The sequence below is a fragment of the Tauraco erythrolophus genome, chromosome 15 (genome assembly GCF_009769465.1).
Source record: "Tauraco erythrolophus isolate bTauEry1 chromosome 15, bTauEry1.pri, whole genome shotgun sequence".
NCBI classification, from domain to species: domain Eukaryota; kingdom Metazoa; phylum Chordata; class Aves; order Musophagiformes; family Musophagidae; genus Tauraco; species Tauraco erythrolophus.
Window position 1 is genome coordinate 2,231,413 of NC_141479.1, and position 22,919 is coordinate 2,254,331.

General features: G+C 46.5%; 1 protein-coding gene across 1 annotated transcript; it reads right to left on the reverse strand.

Moving 5' to 3' along the window:
* Window positions 1-376: 376 nt before the first annotated feature.
* On the reverse strand, window positions 377-22,481 carry RFWD3 (ring finger and WD repeat domain 3). The gene is made up of 13 exons (XM_086620857.1): window positions 22,466-22,481; window positions 19,893-20,268; window positions 18,296-18,537; window positions 16,417-16,505; window positions 16,118-16,315; window positions 13,832-13,923; window positions 11,582-11,696; window positions 6,388-6,616; window positions 4,994-5,144; window positions 2,607-2,783; window positions 1,788-2,002; window positions 1,343-1,560; window positions 377-626 (listed from the first exon to the last, which is right to left on the reverse strand). The coding sequence occupies exons 2-13, from the start codon at window positions 20,264-20,266 to the stop codon at window positions 483-485; spliced, it is 2,244 nt and encodes a 747-aa protein (XP_086476983.1). The 5' UTR covers window positions 20,267-20,268; window positions 22,466-22,481; the 3' UTR covers window positions 377-482.
* Window positions 22,482-22,919: the final 438 nt, after the last annotated feature.

Sequence of the window (22,919 nt, forward strand, 5' to 3'; positions counted from 1 at the left end):
AAACTGGCTTTTACACTAGCAGCCATGCCAGTGAGATGCCACTATTGCCACCTCTTCATCACCCAGGAACCACAGCAGGACTCCACAAGAAATTCCAGCGGGAGTCTCAGGTCTTCGAGTTCCTCTTATTTTGTGGATTCGTAGAAGAGATTTGCAAGTCGCTGTGCTGTATTCACACTGGAAAAAAGCGCAGCAGCACACGCTGGAGACAGTCCAAGAATTATTGCTGTGCTGAGTTTGCATGAAGAGAACTGACCAAAGAAGAAATAAGGGCAGACTTAAAAAAAGGAAGATGGAGGAAGAAGAGAATTGCGCCAGGCAGCAGCACGTCCCAGTTCCTGCCTACTGCCAGAAAGATGCTGTAGCTGTTCCTGTCTTCTGTAAGCAGCACGCGCAGGACAGCAGAGTCCTGCTGTGGTTGTGAAGGGTTAAATCAGCAGCATGTTTGAAAAGCCTCTCTGTGGCAGGCCTGGGGACCACCCTCACCGCCACTTGAAGATCTTTGCTGTCTTCTCAGTCAGAGTAGCCAGGAGAGGGGCTTGGTTCACTTCCAAGGGGCAGATATCCAGCACAGGCAGGTCAGCCTGCAGCCTCTGCAGCAAGGAGCCGCTGCCGGCATGCCATAGCTGTGGGACAGAAAATGTCAACGACTGCAGGATTCTCCTCTCCCATCCAAAACACATCTTCCTCTTTCTAGAGAAAAGACTTTCCTCAAGGTACTTGGAGGACCCTTTCTTGACTTTCACACCCTGCTTGGTTGGTCTTTAACAGACTTGCAGCACAATGTCACCCTGACCGCCCTCTGCTCTGACCCTGACTCCTCAGCTCTCATGCAGCGTGTTGTCCAGCCTCTGCATCCAAGCTGCTTTTGCATATAACCAACCCTTCTCCTCATCTTCCCTAAAAAGCCTGTGTCCTTCCCTCACAGCACTTACCACATTAGCTATTTAAAAGCCACGTAGACGTGGTGCTTAGGGACACGGTTTAGTGGTGGACTTGGCACTGCTAGCTTAACAGTTGGACTCAATCTTAAAGGTCTTTTCCAACTGAAATGATTCTATGACTCCGTTACACCACTTATGGTGCCCAGTTGCATTCCTCTGGTGGACCACAGGCTTGCTGCCTACATTCCTTTCGATGGCTGTGGACCACAGGCCTTGGCTAATATTGAGCACCCCATGCTATCAGAAAGTTACACCTGCTGCAGCAAGTACAACCTGCACAGGATAACGTGCCTGACAAGACAATTCCCACCAAAACACACCGATGCTGTGACTGACAAGGCTTCTCTCCTAAGAATTGCAACAAACCCCTCCATCACACTGAAAGGAATGAGAGATACCATTGCGGAATTTGATGCCTCATCGCCAGCACACACAAAGATGCTGCCGTCCTCCTCCGGGCTCTGAAAAATGGCATTCTTGGTCAGCAACTTGCAGGTGGGCCCAGCACTGAAAGTCTGAACCGGGTTAGAAGAACACACCACATCTTCAGAGGCGTCTGTCCGCGGGCTGCAAGTCAGTTCCATCATCACACAACGCACGCAGGGGTTATTTTTACCTGCGTGGGAGAAATGAAACGGTGAGCTTTGGCAAATTTAACTGCAGGCAAGTTGCACCACCACCCTGCAGCTGCCTCCTTTTGCCCTACACCCAATTCTTTGCTCTTTGCTCTGGCAGGTACTACGTTTCTGCTGCGCCCTCAGCACCAAAGCTGCTGTTGAACTCGACAGACAGCGGGCCCGAGCGGCAGCGAAAGGCGCGTGGCGGATGCGCACCGTTACGTACTGGGCCTGTATGTCGCGAGGCAGTGCCGCGTGCTGATCTCCGTTTGAATGTCGATGCATCCTCCAGGTTCCAGCGGCAGGTGATGAGGCTGGTAGGAGTTGCCAGCTTTCTGTTCCCAAAAGCAGGCTCCTTCCAAGGTCCCAGCTAATATTCCACCACAAGGCAGTGACGTTGAGGCCGTTCGGGGCAGATAGGACAGCGATACCATGGGGCACCTGAAAGCACGATTAGCAAGAGTCAGTGTTGCCAGCTGCGGCCATGCTGGCCTTCTGCATCACCATTCCAGAGCTCCAGCCTCTCCAACCACATCACAAAGAAAGGGCCTAAGCAGGCTACAAAGTGGTTCTTCAAGCAAGGAACCCCAATGGGCTTGTCAAGGATAAATGAAAGTCAACTTAACTACCAAGCTTTATGTTTTAAAGCAGCATCAGACAGCACACATCAGATATGTGCAAATCAGCATCTGATTCCGTGAGTAGAAGAGATGGAAGTACCAGTGTCTCACATCTCTTTGCAATTCGTCCTTTCCAAATTAAATACTAAACCTGGCTCCAAAACAAAGTCAGTTCTCCTGCTTAGGCTGCAGCGGTGGATCCATTTCTGACCACTGTGGGCCTTAAAAAGGTGCAGGTGCCAAGCATTCTTACTAAGTTATGCACATACTGTGCAACCTTACGAGAGGCTTCTCACATCTGTGCTGAATTTGAATTTTTGTTTTACATGAATCTGTTGTTCAATTTAAATGATGGCAATTGCTGTACGACTTAGGGAAGAAGCTATGCTTATCTTCGTGAGGAACAAAAAATCCTGTTGTCATACCTGGACTTCTGAGGGACCAGTTCCTGGACGTGAGAGCTCGTGTGTCTCAAATCATATATCATGACAGAGCCATTGACCAGTCCCGCGTAGATGTAGTTTGCATCATCAAGACACCAGCAGCAGCTCCAGACAGGACGGCCAGCGTTGTACGTCTGCACCACGGTATTTGTTGCCAAGCTGCAGAAGAAAAACAAAGTGTTGGCCTGTTGAGAAGCATCTAGTGTTGAGAAAGTAGCATAATTAAGGAAAGCACATGTATCTTTTTGAAGTCTTTAGACAGAACCATCTCTCTTCAGACCAAATTCTGAATTAACTCCTCCTTTACTCCAGACACGAATCCAGAAAAATCTAGACCAAGTAATCACTTGTCAAAGGATTTATAATTCTTCCAGGCCAATGCTTCCTTTTCCAGATTGATCTTTAGAGACTGGGAAAGGAAGTCTCAGAGCAGAGTCTCAGCTGCCTTACTGGAAAGAGAAAGCTAAGTTACTTTTCTGGAAACAATTAAGAGAAGCAACTCTAGTGTAATCCTGTAACACCGCATATTCCTGAGATCACAGGGCTCCTCTCTTCAGATTACATCTCTCATTAATTATTTCCCTCTTTTTACACAGGAGGAACAGTGCTTATGCCTCAAAAGAATCCAATTTAAGCAAGAGTGAGACAGCAAGCAGGGTAGAGACAGTTAAAAGCACATTTATAGTGTTAATTCTTTAGAAATTCAGTTTGTGGAGGGAAGAAGAGGGGAGTACGCAGAGGGGCACAACCCGGGATAGCAGCTGAAGTTGGATCCGGATTAGAAGGTATTTGCAAAGGGCAGCGTTGTCAACATAGGCTTAGCACATTGAGAACAGCGGGAGGCAGGAGACAGCACATATCAAAGTAACTCTGGATATCCTTTACAATACACAGGTTTCTCCCTGGGGAAGGTGATTATGCTCAGAACTCCAGGGAAGCAAGTAATTTATCCCAGGTAAGTATAAGGAGAACCACAAAGACAAACCTGGCTGGGGAAAACTAACAGGGAGTTCAATCTCAGAACAGTGACTGGTTCAAAACAACAGGAAAAAAACAAAAACCATATCTACACCCCAAAGCCTCGGTGTTATTTTAAACACTTGCAAGCCAGAACAGGAGACTTAAAGACATCTTGGATAATTCCTTTTGGTAGGATGACCATGAAATCAGTAATTAGAGAAAAAAAGATGACCAAAGGGGGACTTTTCTTTCAGAGGGAGACACAGCAGTACGAAGATGCTGCTGAAGCACTTAAGCCCAAGACACTGTAGGATCAAGCACAAAAGCAAGAGGATCACAAGTTGTGATGCAGCCAACCAGGCAGACAAGACAGTCAAGTGTGTGAGCAGATACTGCAACCAGAAGCTGCTCTCCAGATTCAGCCATGAAAACAACATCAGCCTCATTGGTTAGAAATCTGACATGCTGACTTCAGCATCAGAGACAGTTTTGTTTACTTTTAACTACTCCAGCAAACATTTCAACATGGTAACAGGAAAGCAACATTCTTTACATTTTTGTTGCAGGAGTAAGTTGTCATCATTGCTTCGCTCATGGGACTCAGTCACACAGCAGACATATCCTGCCTAACCCCGTGCTAACTGACGGACAGATGTGCACCAAGTGTTGCTATAACTCAGTAAGAATCAATCAGCCAACAAACTTTTGAAGCAGCGTAAGCTTCAGATTGAAGACCAGCACGGAGTAGCAAGAAAATACACTTGTAGGCTGTAAATTCTACCAGGACTAGACATTTTTCTCTCAGCCTCTGCATAGCCTCCAACGTGCTGCTTTAACTCTCTGCTAGCTCTGGAGAACTTGCGTTGAGCACATGCTCAACAATGCTGTCTACGCATCCTGTATCCCAGATGAATTCCATGTTCTGCAAGAAGTTTAAAGTCAGAGAAGTCAACATTATTGCAGGGAAGGAAGTGCCCAACCTAAACACCCCTTGTTGTTTCTGTTTCAGGCCATACAAGTTCCCACGCTCCACGTTTCCCTGCAGTAACAGAAAACCAAGCGGACAGTAAGTTTCACATCTGTATATTATGCTACATTTGTTTTCAACACAGCTTGGCCAATTCATGTTGAATTACTTGTTTTCCACTGAATTCTCCACAGGAAAGTTATCAGAGACAGGTAGCTTCGTACCACCTCCAGGATCTGAAAGCAAGAAGTCTTTCCCCTCTGCTAGTTCCCACATTCAGGAAGAATATACGCAGACTTGATCTTGTCTTAGCAGCATCTTTTGGAAAGCAGAACAGCAAGTGCTGCAAGATATTTAGAGCAACACTCAACAAAATCCAATCCAGCATCTTGCACACAGCAAAACTCCGCAGGGACACGTCGCTCCCTGCAGCAGGGCTCACCTGGTAAGTTTGAGAGTGTTGTCCAGAGCAGCAGAGAGCAGCAAACCATCTGCTCGATTGCCAAAAGCCAAGCCCCGGATCTGTTTGCTATGGATGGGGACGTACTGACTGCTCTTCATGTTGGCCAGGCTGATCATCTTAACGCCACAACCTGTCGCAGGAGAAGGACAAAGCAGGTTATCGTGAAGTGGCGGGTGCAGAACTAGCAATTCTGTGCCAGAATGACAATGTCTGTGCTGAAGCCTGTGGTGGGATGGACATGTGAAAGTTATTGGCTGTTCTGGATAAGAACTGCCACAAATCATTCTTTAATTCCAACGGCAACAGGGCTAAATCCATAAGGATCGCAGCCAGCAAGAGCAAGCTCACTATCAGTGTTACAATTCTTCTTACAAGAGCCTGCTGCTCTTTAGCCACTTTCTTCAAAGACATTCTCGCCTGGATAAACACACAGACAGTAGGATTACACGGCTATTTGAGAGAACAAGCATCACTACAAAGAATGGTTACAGGTGAACTTAACCCATGTGCTACAAAAGTCACCACAAAGCCTCTATTCAGAGATTCACTCCCTGGCTCCAAAAGTCAGAAGAATAAGGTCAGTGTGGAATGCAGAAAACAATTTTGTTGTGCCTAGAGAAGGCACATTAACCTCCAGACCATTAACCAAATAAAGTGAGTCTCATTGTTCAGAAGGCATTGAAGTACTTTGCAAATAAACTCTCTCAGACTCCTAATGCTACGTCTATTTAATAGAAAAAGCAAGTGGGCACCTGTCCAGATACCAGGTCACTTCCCCCAGCCCTAACAGCGAGACAGAAACAGGGCTGCCCATGACTTCATGACTTCCTATTTCCCCACTGGGAAGCAGTGCTCCTATCACTCATTAAAAGCGTGTTTTGTTTGGGTTTTTTATTTGTTTTGGGTTTTGGTTGTTAGTTTGTTTGGGTTTTTTAAAGCATTTGTGTTGACAAATCAGCTGCACATGGATCAATCCACCTACAATTTGGCAAGCAACATTTCTCACTCACACTGGAAGCTTCTCTGCAGGCCCTGCGTGCTGACCCCTTCTTCTTTCAGAAGATCCACCTTTTTGCAAAGGGTCATCTTCACTGCTGAGTGCCAGTCACGCCTTTTACCTTCTTGTGGACGTGGCACTTCAGCAGAAGAGCCAGAGACCCTCTGCTAGAATTCTGCTGTAGAAGTGATGGGGGAAACAAGCTACCTTGTAGGCAGAAGCCACCAATGCAGGGGTCAGATGAACTACAGGGAGTCTTACGTGGGTTCCTAGTTTACATGCAAAGGTCAAGCAAGAGAAGGAGGGAGCAGGGAGCAAGCAGAAGACACATTTAACTTTCACCTCTGAACCCCCAAACCTTGACTTGCTTAATTACCAGGAATAAAAGTAGACTGTGGAGAAGACTGTGATACCACCAGACAACTCAGCGAGTCACAGTATGCCATTACTCTGCAGTTCCCAGTCTGAGACACCACAAAAACCTTTTCCAAGTGGTACTTGCGCTGGCTTTGGCTGGAAGGGAGGCTGCCTGGGAGGCAGGTCTGGGAGCTGCCAGGTTGCTGAGAAGCACTCGCATTGTACTGGACCACCAGAGCCTTCAGCTCCTGCAAAGAAAAGACCCAAAGAGCTTTAATGCATCACTGGTGACATAACCCACTGTGCTATCTGTTCCAGATGCTCCAACAGTACTTGTTCTCAGATAAAGAGGGAGAACATGGTCCGGTTTCCATGCTGTTCCTGAAGTGCTGGATTTCCAAGTCCGCTGACTATGATAATGAGCAACAAAAGCATTCAAAATGCCGTGCAAATTCTGGCAAAACAGCTCAACGTCTGTTATTGTATGTATTAGACCCCGTGAGAGAGAAGACTCTTAGGCAACATACAGAAGTCCGTAACAATTATTACCAGATCGATGCTGTTTAGAAAAGAATGAACTGCCAAGTATTACATGCAGCTAAACCACAAGAGAATGTCAATTAGAACCATTTTCCAGAATTTTCAGACTGCCCCATAAAAAAATAAAAGCCCAAATTTCACCATAAAGGGCATTGCAGGAAGCAAGTCAGTCTATTTAATGAAGATGACCCTGTTCTTGTAAACTCTGGGCAGCAAATTCCAGGAACGACACAACTCTCAAGAGCTCCAGCCCTGTTTTCCGCCACCTCCTCCCCGCTTCTTCCTCCACCTCGACCGATGAGTGCTCAAGGATGCTCAGCAGACACATGGCCAAGGACAAGCTTCCATCAACCACAAAGCATTCCTAGAATTCCTCTTCCCACAGAGATCATCGAGGGTGAGGTGGGTATGCGAGGTGGGTATGCGAGTAGTGGCAATGGCACACACAGTCAACTAAAAATACCCCCCAAAAAAGCACATGGACCAACTTGTTGTAATCCAAGGGCAAAACCAGACAGTGCAGAACCCCGGGGATATTAGAGACAGCGTATACATTACGAAAATTGCTACTGGTTTTCTGTTGTCTGAGCAACACAGGTTTTGTTTCAAATGCTATGTAATTTTTAACCAATTAAGGGCCGTGAGAGTGATATTGTGAATACGTGAGCTGACTGCAAGCCAGCCTCAGTGTTGAACCAGCCACCACCACTTAACTCGTGCCTAAGCAAAAGCAACACTTCTCAAAGAGGCAAGATCAAAGATCAAGCTCTACATTAATAGTTATCATCAAGACCTGCAACTTTTGGAAGCTGCTCAAGAAGAGAGCAATTCTGATATTGTACAGAGGTCTGATCTGTTCTGCGTCAAGCTCATTGCAAATTCCCCAAGGGAATAAGAAAAAATCGAAGCTGAAGACTCAAGATAATGCCATTAGAGCAAGCAAAGACAAAACAACCTGGGGAGGAAGGAGGCGGGGGTGGGGGGGGGGGGTGCCAGGACACTTATGATGGAAGCTACAGCTTCAGGCTTCAAGTAAGACATCAGTAAAAACACAGGTAACTTAGAAGAAAGTGACTTTTCATCAAAAATTTGATAAATTCGTTATTTCTAAAAGGCAAGAGGATGCCACCGTCAATGAGGATCAGAGGAGACTAAAATTATTTGTTGCTCTGGGAAGTTTGCAAAACTCTCCTTGTCACCTGCACTCAACATTCACCTTTTATGCAAGTTATTAAAAAAGGAAACCAGGCAATTAAAACCACAAGGACTATCGGTACAATGTTCACATTTGAACACAATGGACAAACTCAGCAGAATCAGGAAGTCTTGCTGGAGATACATTACCAAGGCGATTAAAAACATTGTAATGCAGAACAAATTCCACTAATTGTGCTCAAAACCAACACTTTTCTGGTAGTGTAAGCCTATAGCTTCCTTTGAGATGCTTTGCAGAGTCTTCCTGATGTCCGGTGTTGATTCAGGGCCGCGAGGACACACTCATCTCTGCACATGCTATGACTGCTTCCTAGATTTTGGTTTAAGTGAACACACAGGATGGGGAAAGAAGAGGATATCCAGCAGAAGTCATCCTGAGGAACACGCATGAGAAATAGAAGCAGGAAAGCACAATGAATAGGAAAGAAAAACCCACCAGCTACAACAAATTCAGAACAATTTTCTTCCGAGTATTAGGATACAGTCTTAATAGCTGACACGAAGCTTTAAAGACAGTTCCCAGATGACTCTCACTTTCTGGCTGTGCTCCCACAGACCTCTTACGGAAGTCACACCTGCTGTCTTGCACCACACAGTCCCAGCCTTGCATTTCAGAGACACAAACACACGACCGGACAACCTCGAGCTGCGGTGCAGCGCAACGGGCATTCTACTTTGCTTGGGTTCAGCTTCCAACTCGGCCAAAGGGACACGGAACATTTTCAAAGCCAGCCACGCTGTAAGGAAGAGCTGACTGAAACACCAGCTCTTGCTTGCTCCTTATAGATCCTCCCCAGACATCAACTGGAGCTGAATACCAAACTGACAAAAATGAAATATTTTTATGCCATAAAAATAAAGAAGTAGAGCCTACTTTTTTTTTCCTAAAGGTGTTAGGTTCACAAATTGTTATTGATATTTTGCCACCCCATTCTTTTTGGATGCTCTGAAAACCTTGTTTAAAGAAAAGCTTTTCCAACACATCGAGCAATATGAACCGACCTCTGCCAAGGCTCGCAATTACGCTTGCTTTTGTGTCCACAGCCGCATGCAATCTCCTGCCATTTCCCTGCCAGTCCTCCCTTTACTGCTCCAAATGCCAACAGAGCTACTGTTTCCCCCTTGCAAAAATCTCCTGCCCAAGCTGATCAGCAGCATTAATGCCAGAAGCCAGAGATGGTTTGCTTATCATTAGCTAACTTTCACTGAAAGTTTTGGCAGATTGAGGAGGACTACTGCAGTAGCTCCCATCTGATTCCCAAATTCTTTGTTCTCGGAAAAGAAAAACTTCAGGCAGAAGTACGGCTTCAGCAACACTGCTTCCAAAACGCAAGCCTGAACCTGCCATGCACAGCACGTAGCTCAGCACAGCACACACTGCTGGTCTACGTACAGAAACAACACTGCTGAGAGCTTTCTTCCAGACTTTTGGTTACCCTCTCTCCCCTCAACTCCAGGTTCCTATCCTCGTATATTTTCACACAGCTGAAGACTTACAACACATCCCTTTTCTAGCCTTGACCACCTTAACTACTTCAATAACAAAGTACAATGGACAAGAGCAGGGAAAAGGCACACAAACCTCAAAGTGTTGTAACTAGTGACACGACTGCTGATGAGGCACAACTCCCCAGAGCATTAGCGACAACAAAGGATTCACACAGTGACTTTTAGGGGGTGGAACCCATGGCATTTGCTTTCTGTAAGACTGCAGACACCAAGGTTTGTATGCAAGCAATGAACACGGTAACTGTTCCAGTCAAGTTCTATGCAGCTGATCTCTGCTATATCGAATGTCCCTCTGAGCACAGGGACATTTCACACATTTCTTCTGTAATCCCACAGCACATTTTCTACATCAACTTATACCTTTGAATGCCAATTAAAAAGGTTTTCTTGTGCCATCAGTAACATTGCTTACAGACAGGACCAGGGCAACAGACTCAAGATGCAAAAAGGCTAATTCAGATTAGATGTCAGGAAAAAAAAAGTCTCCATGTGATGGTCAAACAATGGGATGTCCAGAGAGGCTGTGCAATCTGCTTGCCTACATTCAAAACCTGGCGTGACGGTGCCCTGAGCAACCCAGCCCAACGCTGGAGTTGGGCAACCAGGGTCCCTTCCAGCCTAAACGATTTTATGCAAGTAGTTGCTTTCCTAGATGACCTCTTGCAAGAGAAGGAACTCGTTAGGCATATGCTCAAAAACATAATCAAACAACTTAGAGACTTATTGCAGACTTCCTGCTGATTTTCTGCTCCCCAGCAAATTGTTTTACTTTCAGTTTATTCATAGTATAAACAAGCACCTTAAAATTGCTTCCAGCATTCACATTAACCACTACAGGACAGTGATGAATGCAGTATAAATACTGAAACAGAGCTTAAAGAACACAGGGTACTTAATCTTTATAACAGCTGACTTCAATTCAGTTAGACTGGATACTCTATCATTTAACACCAAGAGAATTACAGGAAGACATTATGGACCTGTGGTTTTATCTTATTCACGTTTTCTGTAAGCCAAAGTTTAAAGTGGACCAATTTTCTTATTAGCTCTGATGAGCACACAGCTTCATACAGGAACTTAGTCAAGCAATTTATAAAGCCTTCTCTTACATCACACAGGAAGACTTCAGCAAAGAGGATATTGCTTAATGTACAGACATGGATAGTCAAGGCTATAAAAAAAATAATATCCAGAAGTAGAGAAAAGCATAAAATTAAGCAAGTTACTAGACAGTGAGAGATCAGGTATCATCTACTTCATACAACAGCAAACTGGCTGTGAAACAGGCTGCTGGAAAACATAGCACTGGCAGAACACACCTGATAATTCAGTTGGAAGCACCGAAGTCCACAATTTATAGAAATCCTGCAGAAGTAGATGTGATAGGTTATGAAATTATGCTTATGCAGCATTGCATACACCAGAAAGGAGCGAGCTGTTTAGCACCAGTCATTTGTTTCCAGTAATTTGTATTAAGGGAACAGAGGTGCCTCTCAGCAGCTGTTCAGCCCATGCACACAGCCTGCCCTAACGGCAGGCCAGGTCGCATGGTACCAGAAGGTGCTTAAGTAGAACGTTGAGTGACCTTCACCAAAAAAATCAGAATAAGTTTGGTGCTGTATTACCAGGCCTTGCCAGGCACCACAAAACCTGAGGAGGAACCACAAAACCTGAGGAAGAACCTGCAACACCAGCACCCAAAAAACCCCTCTACCACTAAGCTGTACTTGCAAGTTTTTTTTTGTGTTCCTAAGACTTCAAAGTCAGCGTCATGTCACATACATGAATACGCCAGCCTGGGATGTTTAGAATACTCCTGATGATCCACCAATTGAATTTACTAAATCTTGCTGTTTATTAAAACTGGAAGCCTGTCTTCTCTCTTCTAAGGGAACGTGACAAGTTGAGGAGAAAGGGAACCCTGTGTTCATTAGTAGCGTGAGACTCACCTGAACTTCCCTGCGAAGTTTGCTGCATTCGTCCGTCAAAACCTGCAACTGGAGACGGCTCTGCGCAGATTCCAGCTCTGCCTGTCTCCGCAGCATTTGCTCCTTTTCTAAAGAGCTAGAGGAACAACATAAAAGCAATCCTTAGGACTAGGGATTACCTAGGATGCTTCTCTGTCAACTCCTATCCCCACACTTCATCCCAACACAAGTCCTGTTCAAGTAAATTCAAAATGGTACCACACTCATCCAGTACATTCACCTCAAGATGTTCTCAGTTATGCAATTGCACTGAATGACTCACTCAAGTATTGTTCCATAGAAACAACCGCCTCTCTCCTCACCCTCTCCAAACATACTAATTTAGTAGAGGAGGGTGAAAGAAAAATTAGGGTTTTTTTCCTACAGAAGCAGTTTAGCAAGTTCTATACCATCAATGTCTATGTAATATACCACGTCAGTAATAGCACAAGTCATAGCACAGCAAGATCTCCAAGCTTGTTTCTACTACCAGTAACTAGTTTTGTATTTCAGGAAAATATAGCTGTATCAGAAAGACAGATACAGATAAATTCTGTGAGTGCCCTTACAGAAGCCATCCTTACTACCACACCTTGAGCCTAAAAGTGTAGACACACCATTTAGCAGCAGCAGTTTTGATGTCATACTTCAACTTCCCTTTTATACAGGCTTGGCATATGAAGAAATAGTTAGAAAGGGGAAAAGACCCACCAGTATTCCTTAAAATAGGAATTTTGGTTTGGTCTATAATGTTGACCACTGCATTCTGCACTTCAAAAGCTGCAATATTCCAGTGATTTCAGTAGTTCAGGAGCAGGGAGATCTCGCTTGCCTAAGTACCTTCTAAATATACAGACCTGGCTTTGCATGTTTACCAAGCACAGAACTCCATTTCCCTACAGCTTCTCCACAGAATTGTTGTTGCAAAAGCAACAGGTCAAATGCTGTATTTAACCATCACAAACATTCTTTCCACAAGTACCCAGGGCCTGAAGGCTGGCTTTTTTTGAATGTGAAGAACAAAACCCATGATCTTATAACCTATTTCAAGGCTACGCCCACGCAGTATCGATGCGTGCATCGGTGCCCGCGTTTGTCCTCCACTCGTGGCTGTGTGCCACCAAGCAGCCACTGCCAGCGCCTTCTCTGGGCCGGTGGGCAGTCGTTGCCATCTGCCTCCCCACAGAAACAGGAGGCAGCAGAGGTGTAGGGCAAGCGGGGAAGGGCTGCAGTGAGGTTCTGAGACACAAGCAGCAGTCAGACAACTACCCTTCCCTGAGAGATATCAAGGTTTAAACACCCAAATGCTTTCTGTGCTTTCGAAAACAAAATCTTATTTATCATTTGTTTTGCAGTGTCAAGCCAGTGAAAGAAGCGTGACTCTTCTGCAGGTACAGTTCAAACACCACCAGGCGGTCACAATCTGGACAGAAGAGATTTTCCCTTTGTGACAGTTACTCCTCAATCATTTCTGATTAATAATTACCAGGATAGTGAGGTTTCTGTTGAAAGACTGCGCTGAAAGAACAGCAGGATAAAGACGACCCCAATTAAATTCTATTCGCTACAAGAACTCAGATACCTGCAGCCTTTTAATTTCAGAAGAGTATCTGTGACAGCATCTTACTGAAAAGAAATTAGTCTCCATTTTCATCCCTGCTTTTCTTTTTTTTCCAATAAAAAGCCTACATTGAAGTCGTGAGGGAGAAGTAGAGCCATAGTAATGCTTGCTGACCTTTTGTAAGTAAAGCTACATGAAGAGTTTGACAAAGCAAGATGGAAAGTGATTCATATGAGAGATTACTCTGTTTAATGCCATGCAGAAAAGATGGCAGAAAAGGTCAGCTATTCACCTGCCTTGCATTTCTAACTACGCCTCGCTTTTCTCCTCTAATGATGAATTAGCAATATATGGCTTTATGGCAACGACTCCGCGTGTTCTCCCGTGACGACATTTCAGGACACAGCACAACGCAGATTTTGCTATTTCAGTGCCACAAAGCACAAAACTCAAGAATTCTGTTTCCAAAAGAAAATTCTCCTTCCAGGTAAGACCCATGCAACCCAGCGAGGTCTTGGTTTGTTCAACCAGCCACACTCAGGATAATCCCCATGGGAATGGGCAAATTGCTTTAGACAACACAGGAAATTCAAGCGTGACGTGGAAGCCAGACTGCAGTTTTCCATGGCATGCAAGCAGTGAGGTCTTATCTCTACACGGAGACTCCGTACCTTTTCATGCGTTCCTGTTCACTGGTATCCAGCGCTTTCAGAGTGCGAGCGTACAGGATCACAATATCGGAACGTTTCGCTTTCTTATTGCACTGTAATAAGAGACAAGTTCAGTTCATCTGTAGGATTTTAACTATCCAAACCACGCATTCCTGCAAGTTGCTAGGTGTTATTTTGAAGAATTCTGACAGCTTTGAAGGGAGGGGCCGTCTATTTGACAGCAAATCCACAAAAACACAAACAGAACACAGCATGTTTGCAAGACACTCCCTCCTACAGACACCAGAGCTCTAATCGGGGCCACAGCAACAGTTTAGGTCGTGTGTCCTATTGCACCTTTAACGATGCATCTCCTTGCTTCCCACCAAATTCATTCTGCTAAAGCACCAGCAACGCAGCCCGGTCAGGAAAGTTCCAGGGAGACAAACAAACAAAAAAAATCAGATAAAGGGAGGGAAAAAAGATCTAAAAGAAAACACCAGCCCAACTTCTGTTTTGAAAACATCAAGACTGGCTGCTTTGGGAACCCCTGAGTATACTCCCAGCTCTGTTATTTACGTACTATATTCCTTTGATCAAATCCTATAGGCCCAAATCCATAAAAACATTCCAGTATCAGTGAGAAACACTGACATCCCACTGATTTCAGCAATACATGGGGAGTCAGATATTTCAATAATTTTCTGCGTCTGGCTGTGACCATATAGTAGTTTAGATTTAGACCTTAAAAAGAAGAGGTAATACCTCCCCCCGAGTTGGGGGTTGGAAACAACTTATGGCATCTGCAAGCTTACTGCTTTGCAAATATACTTTGTTGATCAGAAGAGAGGCAGCAAATACTCAGATCAAGTAACCCCTGCCGAACATTAAATTACTCTGTGCGCTTAACCGCGGGCTTCTCTATTATTTAGTAGCACGAAGATTTCACGGGCAACAGCTTCAGACCAGACAAAGCCCCCTCCCTTCGTAAAGAGCTGCCTTGCAGAGCAGTAAGTGGCTAAGATGGCTTTCCTGGCAGCCAGCAGCTGTCACTGGCAGGATCAGGAATGCTGCAATTTCACAGGAACTTGCACTCAAGCCACTTAGTACACAGAGCACCACGCGCAGCAGCTCTGTGCCACTCAATTAGAGAATGCCCAGTCGTAAAGGACAGCGACTGAAAATGAAGGGAAGATGATGTAGCTGCAAGGTCCTCTCCAGAGCAAGAAGTTCTCCCAGGAAAATTTCAGTATTTACATCACTGGAAGATAAAGAGTGAGCAAGCAACCTTTATGAGTTGTTAGGGTTCAAGAAGAAAGCGGTCACAAAATTCCAAAGAGCAAAGATGCCAGGAAGGTCTCAGATTTCTCTCTGGGCCTGAAGTGGGTGAAGAAAAGCTGACACAGAACTGACAGGGATAAGAAAAACAAGGTTTGGGCCTTTGCTATGGCAACGGTTGATTCTTTAGGTTTAATCACAGCACACGTCGACAGGAAGTTTCTTGTTGAGAGGAGGGAATCCTGCACAAAGTCGAGCAAGACCATGGAAGCTCTCAAAAGACAAAGCCAAAGAAATCCTGGGCTTCCAGCCACTGCCTTGGAAAGCGGCAAAACTGAATCCTATTTACAAGGTACTCGTTGACCTATTTTTTTGTCAACGTTCCTTTCTGGAGAAAAGGAATAAGGAATGGTAGCACATCACAGAGAAGTGTAGACCTAACTGAAAGAGATCATTACCTACGGAAACAAAACTGAAAAGAGCACCATAAAAAGCGGATCTACCACTTGCAAATGGACATGGAAAGACGCAACTTGTTTCTCATTTCGCTCTCTGCAAGTTACCTACACAACCTGTTCTGCTTGAAGGCTGCAAAAGCAGATGCTGTTCAAAACAGAAGATTAACCAACTGAAAACTGTTCTCAAACAGATTTCTTGTCCAGTAGCATATTCCTTATGCTTAGGTTAACTGCTTTTAGGAATCTGTCTGCCATTCCCACACTCCAGGGCCACAGTGCAGTGTTCTGAAACCATTTATGGGTTTAGCACTTGAATTCTCAAACTTCTGAGTCTGCTACTCACAAATGCTCTACTCAGGGAGAAAATCCAAGTCAGAATTCTCCCTTTAAAGCAGCGCTAGTTGTTCCTGGCCTAGTTACATCAAAATAACGGTGATTTTTGTTCTTTCTGACAGCAGGCAAAGGTGGATTCTTCATGCAGCAAGCAGTTGTAACAGTTACGATGACTACGCCTGTAGCAGAAGTTACCCGACAGCAAGTCCTTCCCAGTGCACATAAATGTCCATTTTACCTGGGGACACTTCCCTGCCTGTCCCTTGAGCCACCTTTCAATGCACGTGTAACCAAACAGGTGTCCACACCGCAGTGCTGAGAGACGGTGGTCCCCAGCATTGGTCCACTGCTCAAAGCAGATGGCACAGGTATCCCCTTCCTCCTCATCCCGCGGTGCAACAGGAACCGATGCTTCCACTTTCTTCAGTGGAGTCCTCTAGGATTAAAAATTAAAAAAAAAACAACACACAACTTTTTTAGACAAAAGCAGCACTTACCGCATTCAATCTGTCTCCAAAAGCATCTAGGTCACCTTACCTGCTGTTGCTGGACTTCAGCCTCTTCATCTTCGTGACTTCCATTTTCAGCAGAAGCTTGAGGTGGCTCCAGTTGAACCTGGCTGGAAACTAAAGAACGCATTGCTTAAATGAACTGATACTTAACACGGGGGAAAGCAGTTCTCCTCGACTTGATCCGAGATCACCGGGGCACAGGTGCGCAGTGCAACAACAGCACAGGTTACATACAAAGCTTCGGATCAGTGTCCTGGATGCAGAAGTTCAGGCAGTTGGTGTGTAAGCCCTTCTGTTCACCAATGAAGAACTTTATGCTTTCTTTTATAGAAAGCAGCAGAATTTTAGCACATTCAGTGAAAAAAAAAAAAAAAAGAAGAGAGAGGCCTTTTAAAGACAGCAATTGTTATCAAGATATTCTGACCTGCTGGAAACATATTTGCGGTACAGGTCTATAGTTGGGCTGATTTAGGAATACAACCCTGCACCATTATGCCCAGAGAAAGACAGACACCAGTATGAAGAAACTGTTTCGCCAAGGGATCTAAGCATGCATATTTCATGTGCCAAGAAAGCATTTACCGTATGCTATCGGTCCATTCACCCTGACTTAAGCAGTTTTCCAGCTGGTAGTTATCTGAACCACCAGTTCTGCTGGGCCATATGTTTTTGTGGTGGGCCTCTGTTAGCCCTTCTGTTGAAGCATGGGCACACAGAAACGCTACGTTTGGATCACCACCGCTAGCATACTAAAAAAAGGAGCAGAAATCACTGTCTCCTCCATCTCCTGACAAAACAAAAGTTATTAGTCACGTTTAGTATTTGAGGCAGATGTTCTCAATCCAGCAGAGAGGTACCACCTAACCCTAGCTAACATCAATACAGTTTTCAGCCTCTGTAATTCTGGGCTGAACAGGAACCAGTGGCTTATATAAGCAAAAAAAAAAAACAGACAAGGGAATTCCAGAAAACCCAACAGAGAGCATATGTTCATGCAATATTAGACAGCACTTAACAGCTTGAGCTCCTGTCACGTGTAAGACTAGCTCAGAGCAAGCAGAATGAATCTGTTTAAAAGACACTTTATAGATATCCCCTCAAAAAACAGGTGTCGAGGTGGGTTGGCCAATCCAAAAAAACCCCAAAACTTAAGGGCAGAGAGTGAGGCATAAGGACATTCCTTAGAGACTGAAGTAAAAAATCTAATCTTGTTCTCACGTTCTCTGAGTATCAATAACCTTGACTAGCAAGCCAACCATTTGCCACTCTTACATAAACTGCATATGTTCATCATAAACAGTGTCACTGAAGCGCGTGGCAGCCTGTGAACATGAACCTGGATAAAGGGCTGAAAGTCATAAAAAGCCAAAGAAAAAGACAAAGAGCCCACTGTCCTAAGTATGTCCACCTCGTCAGCTTATATATATATATATATATATATATAAAGTAAGTTACAGGAATAAAAAGAAAACTCTAAACTGAAGCAGACTGAAATCTCAAATAATTAAAAAACTTCACAAACGGATCCTTCTCTGAAAACAGAAAGCACTGCTGATCTCCAGAGACGTGACTTGACGTCTTCAGTAATACTCCTTGGTAACATACAACAGAGGAAGTGTTCCAAGTACTAATCTCTAAACTTGAAGTTATTCTGAACATTTCCAGGATTCCTCATAAGCAGCAGCTCGCAAATAGCAAAAAGTTTGTAGGGGTAGCAATCACCCATCACTGCTACTGCTCTGAGGAACTGCTTGCCAGAAAGCCTTGTGGTAGCAACCTGCTCCTGTCAGCTGTGGGCACAATGGTGTCTTAGCACCGTCTGTTGTGAAGCTTGAAAGGATCTCCCCACTGAGTTCTGAAGCAGAAAGAGGAGTTTCTGAAGTAAGTCTCTACACGGCACAAACCTCCTGAGCTACCTTCTGGAGGTGTCTCCTGGGCTGAGGGCACCAGCGGTGCTGCAGCCTCCACGGCTTCCTCGTCCTCAGCGGAAGCGCTGCCGTCGGAGTCGCTCACTTCAATTGTTTCGTCTGAGCTGTGCTCCTGGTGGTCCCTCACGACACGCGAGGGCTCCAGGTGCAGAACAGCGTAGCTGGCTGTAGCTGGCTCTTGGGTCCTGCTGAGCTGAAAGTAACTGTCCAACGCTGCCCTGTGTTCCGAAAAGCAAGAAATAAAAGCCACAGTTATTTCAAGTAAGCTAAAGACTCAGAAAGTTTCCACGTGCTTGTTTCCAGCAAAACTCCTAGGCTCTGACAGCAACAGGAAGGTACCAAGAAAGACCTTCTCTGGTAGAGGGGCAATGCCATACAACTGCCCACTTTATGAACAAGCAGCAGTATCATACAGCAACCATTCATTTTGCTTGGCTCAAAGAAAATCTCCTCGTTACAACGATGCCATCTTCTTTTGGGGTGGGGTGTTGGTGGACAGAAGAAAAGCAAAGAAGAAACAAGAAGAAATAGCCTAAGGAACAACTAATCAATACCTCCGACCCTAACTCAGGCCTGGTTCCCGTAGCCAGTGGTCATATGAGATGCACGAGGCTTGCATCAGAGCCTCATTCCATCGCCTACTTTGTGCCCAGTCTTTCTACTTTCCCTCTTGTTTTCTACTGGAACTTCATCTCTGGATAGAAACATCCTCCCCTCTCCCCACATCAGTTCAGCTATCATCTCAATTATCCTTCAGATTCAAAAGAGAAGTTTTCCAGGTTGCCTTCTAGCCCTGAGAACTACAGTGACCTTCACGCGCAATCCAAGGGCAAACAGTACCGTGATGTTTAATCATCTGGGAGGACAGGAGTTCTTGATCTCTCTGAATTTAAAGGCAATGCTTCAGTTAATTATAATTTCAACCTTGACATTTAAAAAAAAAAATCTGCAAAGATGAGACAAAAACCAAACAAACCAGAAACATGGATTTCTTTCTGGCTGCAGAGCATCCCCACTCATCACCTTTTAACCCCATCACAAATAGTATTAACACAGAATACTTTATTCTTGGCCTGGAGGTAACAAGAAAAACCCTACAGAAAAAACAAAGCTAGTTTGCATGTTTGTGGAAGTTTCTGCAGCAACTGTCACCAGAAGACTTAGTCAGGCAATCCCAAAATCAAAGGTGAAACGCAAAACAGAGCACAGGCTCCACTGAGCTAAATGCTGGCTGGAACTGCCACGAGTCAGCATTGCTGCAGGAAGCACCGGCGGGAATCTGGCAGAGCAGAGGGAACAGCAGCTCTGCAAGCAGGTCAGAAAGCACAGAAGGGCTCAGAAGTCAACAACGACACTGCCAACGTAAGAAACGGGGGGATTCATTCAACAAGGGCAAAGATCCTGCCAGAAGAGATCAGAGAGCTCTGTGCCATCACCGAGTTCAAAACGTTACGTGAACCGCCCAGAATTTGGCCACAACCCCACGCCTGGACTGAGCTGGGCTCCATCAGCCAGGAATTCTTCCACTGATGGCAGACTTGATAAGTCAGACCCAATCTCATCTCTGCCTTACCTGGCACCGACTGTCCTCTGGGAGCCACCAACCCTCTGTTGCCTGCGAGCTCTCCTCACTGGCGGGCGCTGTGGGACCTGTGGCACTGGCCGATGCAGGTCCAACGCCCCTCGTAGCCTTTGCAGCCTGCTGAGAGCCCAGGCAGGGCTCAGCTGCGGGTCAGGCTCAGCAGCCACTTCCCTCGTGGTACCAGTGTCTGGTGTGACGATGTCATCAGCAGGAAGAACTGCATGGCTGCCTCCTCCCTCACCCAGCACCGGAGCATGGGACGACAGCACTGTGTGAGCAGAGGGCTCCATGGGAAGCGTCCTGAGGTCCTCTGCAGAGTGAGCAGCCACTGGTCGGAGATCAACTTCCATCTCTTCTTGAGCCATGTCTGCAAAGAGTTGAAGAAAACCAGTATTTACTTGCAAGCCTGTGCCCTGCTTCTGGCCTGACAGCGGTAAGAATCAGGAGCTGCAATCAGTGACTATGAAAGCCTTTAGAATTCAGATTCGAGAAAAAATTTGTCCTTTTGCAGCAGAGCTAAATCGTCTCAAGTTGATACTGGTATGTGAGCTGGCATAGCTGGGGGCAACCTCCCAGAGTCCTGGACTCAAAGTCTTGGGCTCAACAGCAGCTATGTTGCAAAAATCGATTTAAGTAAGCCTTTAGATGAATATGGACTTGCCAATAAATTCGTGTGGATCTTGGAGAACAGAGTTTGGAAATATTTGAGGGGTTCTCCATGGTGAGCAGCACTGCCCAAACACAGCCAGAAACACGCCCTACAATGCAGCCCTTTGCCTGCCGCATTGCTCTCAGGAGGTGGGGTTATTTTCAAGTTTCTTGGAATAAAATTCCATGCTGGTGACAGATCACCGTGAGCCTTACCCACAGCTCACTTAACAGGCCTTTCAGGTACTTGGTATTCACCAAGACCACGCAAACCCAGAACGGCTGTCACAGCAGAACCCAGGACTGAGACATTATCCACCAGCATTTGTGGATCCATATTCAGCCTGAGAGCAGAGAAACATGAAATCTGCTGTAAAACCTCACAGATATTATTTAAGGACAGTTGCCCTGCAAATGTCTTTAGGATAAAGATTCCAGGTTATCCCCTAAATAGAATTCTCCCTTTGGTTTGGAAGAAAAACAGAGGCAATAGCCTGTGCATTGCTAATTACTACACAGCTGTCAGCCACCTAATTAGAGCACTTCAGTCTTACAACACAAAAAAAGTTCAAGAGTACTTCATTGACTGAATAAATAAGCGTGCCTCCCCCCAAAAAATCACCCTTCTTCTGCAGGGTGGTGTGGATTAAACTCTGCAAGCCGCTGAAGGTCATTCACATTCCCAAAAAATCCTTAGGCAATCATAAACCTGAAAGGCCTTGGGAATTCCACATTTTTAGTGTGACTTCAGAGCCCAAAGCACACCCCAAAAATTTATTAGGCTAGACACTCTGCAAACAGAGCAAAAGCTGCTTTTGGTACAAAGAATAACTAGAAAATGTAGACAAGAATTACTGGAGGGGGATGTACAAACACTAAAATCTTTTTATGGACCGTTTAAGAAATTCTAACTTACGAATCATTTTATAACTCTTATCCCAATTCCCAATCCAGCCTAAGCCAGGCCAAAAATAGATGTTAATTTTACCACGCACCAGAACAGTCAAGATACAATATTCCGTGATCGAGTGCGGCTTCTCTAGCGCTAAGCTCACGTTCACGATAAAATCGCCCCCTGCAAGCACAACAGCCCCTTTGTTTTCCCCATAAATTAACTACGGGACTTCAAAACACAACCACCACTGTGGGTTAACTAAACCTCCATATTTCTTAATTTAGAAAAACAGACGTTAACAGCGGCATTTTCACCATCAAATCCTAAAAGGGGCAGAGGCCAGTGCTTCCTCGAGCCAGCCAGCTGTCGCTGGAGGAGCCCGCCGATGGAAGGGCTCCACAAAGGAGCTTCCCGGGCCCAGAGGGGCGCGCTGGGAGCACTGGTGGAGCAGCGCGGCAGGTTGCCCCTCAGAACCCCAGCAGAACCACCGACCAGCAGGTGCCCAGCGCTGGAGCACCAGCTTCCCCTTGCGGGGAGCCTCCACACGGCCGCTCGGGCAGACCCAGGCCCTGCTCTGCATCTCCGGGAGATATTACGCTGCACCTGCTTCAACACGGATTTAATTTTTACAAAAACAAACAAACAAAAAAACCCCAAAAAACAACAAACACCACCCAAAATTAAGCGCGCGCTCCACGAGCATGGGTTTATTTCGGGCTTTTCGCCGAGCTCGCTGACCTTAACTACGAACCGGTCGCACGAACGGCGCGGGAGGGGGAAGATTTCTCCTCCCGCCCTCTCGGGACGCCGGCCCCGAGCTCCCCGCGGCACCGCGCAGCCCGTCGGGCCGCGGCCCGCCGCCGGCCGGCCCCGAGAGGCCAGGCCAGGCCAGGCCGCCGTAGGGCCCTGCGCCCTCCGCAGCGCCCAGCTGCGGCGGCCCGGCCGCGCCCGCAGTGCTCGAGGGGCGCCGGGCCGGGTAAACCGACCGGGGGAACCGTCCCCGCCGCCGCCCCTCGCTCACCTGCCGGCGGGCCCGGCCGCCCCGCTCGAGCCCCGCGCCGCCCTGCTCGCGCCGCCCTAAAGCCAGCTGCGACCTCTGCGCCCGCTCCCATTGGGCGAGCCGGAGCCAGGCCCGCCTTCTCATTGGCCAACCTCCCCGTCCGTCTGTCCGGGGGCAAGACGGGTGAAGGGGGCGAGAGGAGGAGAGGCAGGACCTGCTCTGATTGGTCAGAGAGCGGCGAGGAGCGCCCGGTTGATTGGGCGGCGAGACTACAGACCGCCTCAGGGGGCGGGGAGAGCGTCTGGGAGCGCGTTTCCATTGGCGGAACCGCCGGGCGGCGAAATGAGCGGGAGCTCGAGCGGATTCAAACAGGGGCGGGGGCGGGCGGGGCGTTGCCATGGCCGCCACGCCCCGCGGGGCCGAGGGGAAGCCGGCCGCGTCGTCTCCCCCCGCTCCCCGCCAGCCGCCGGGGCTC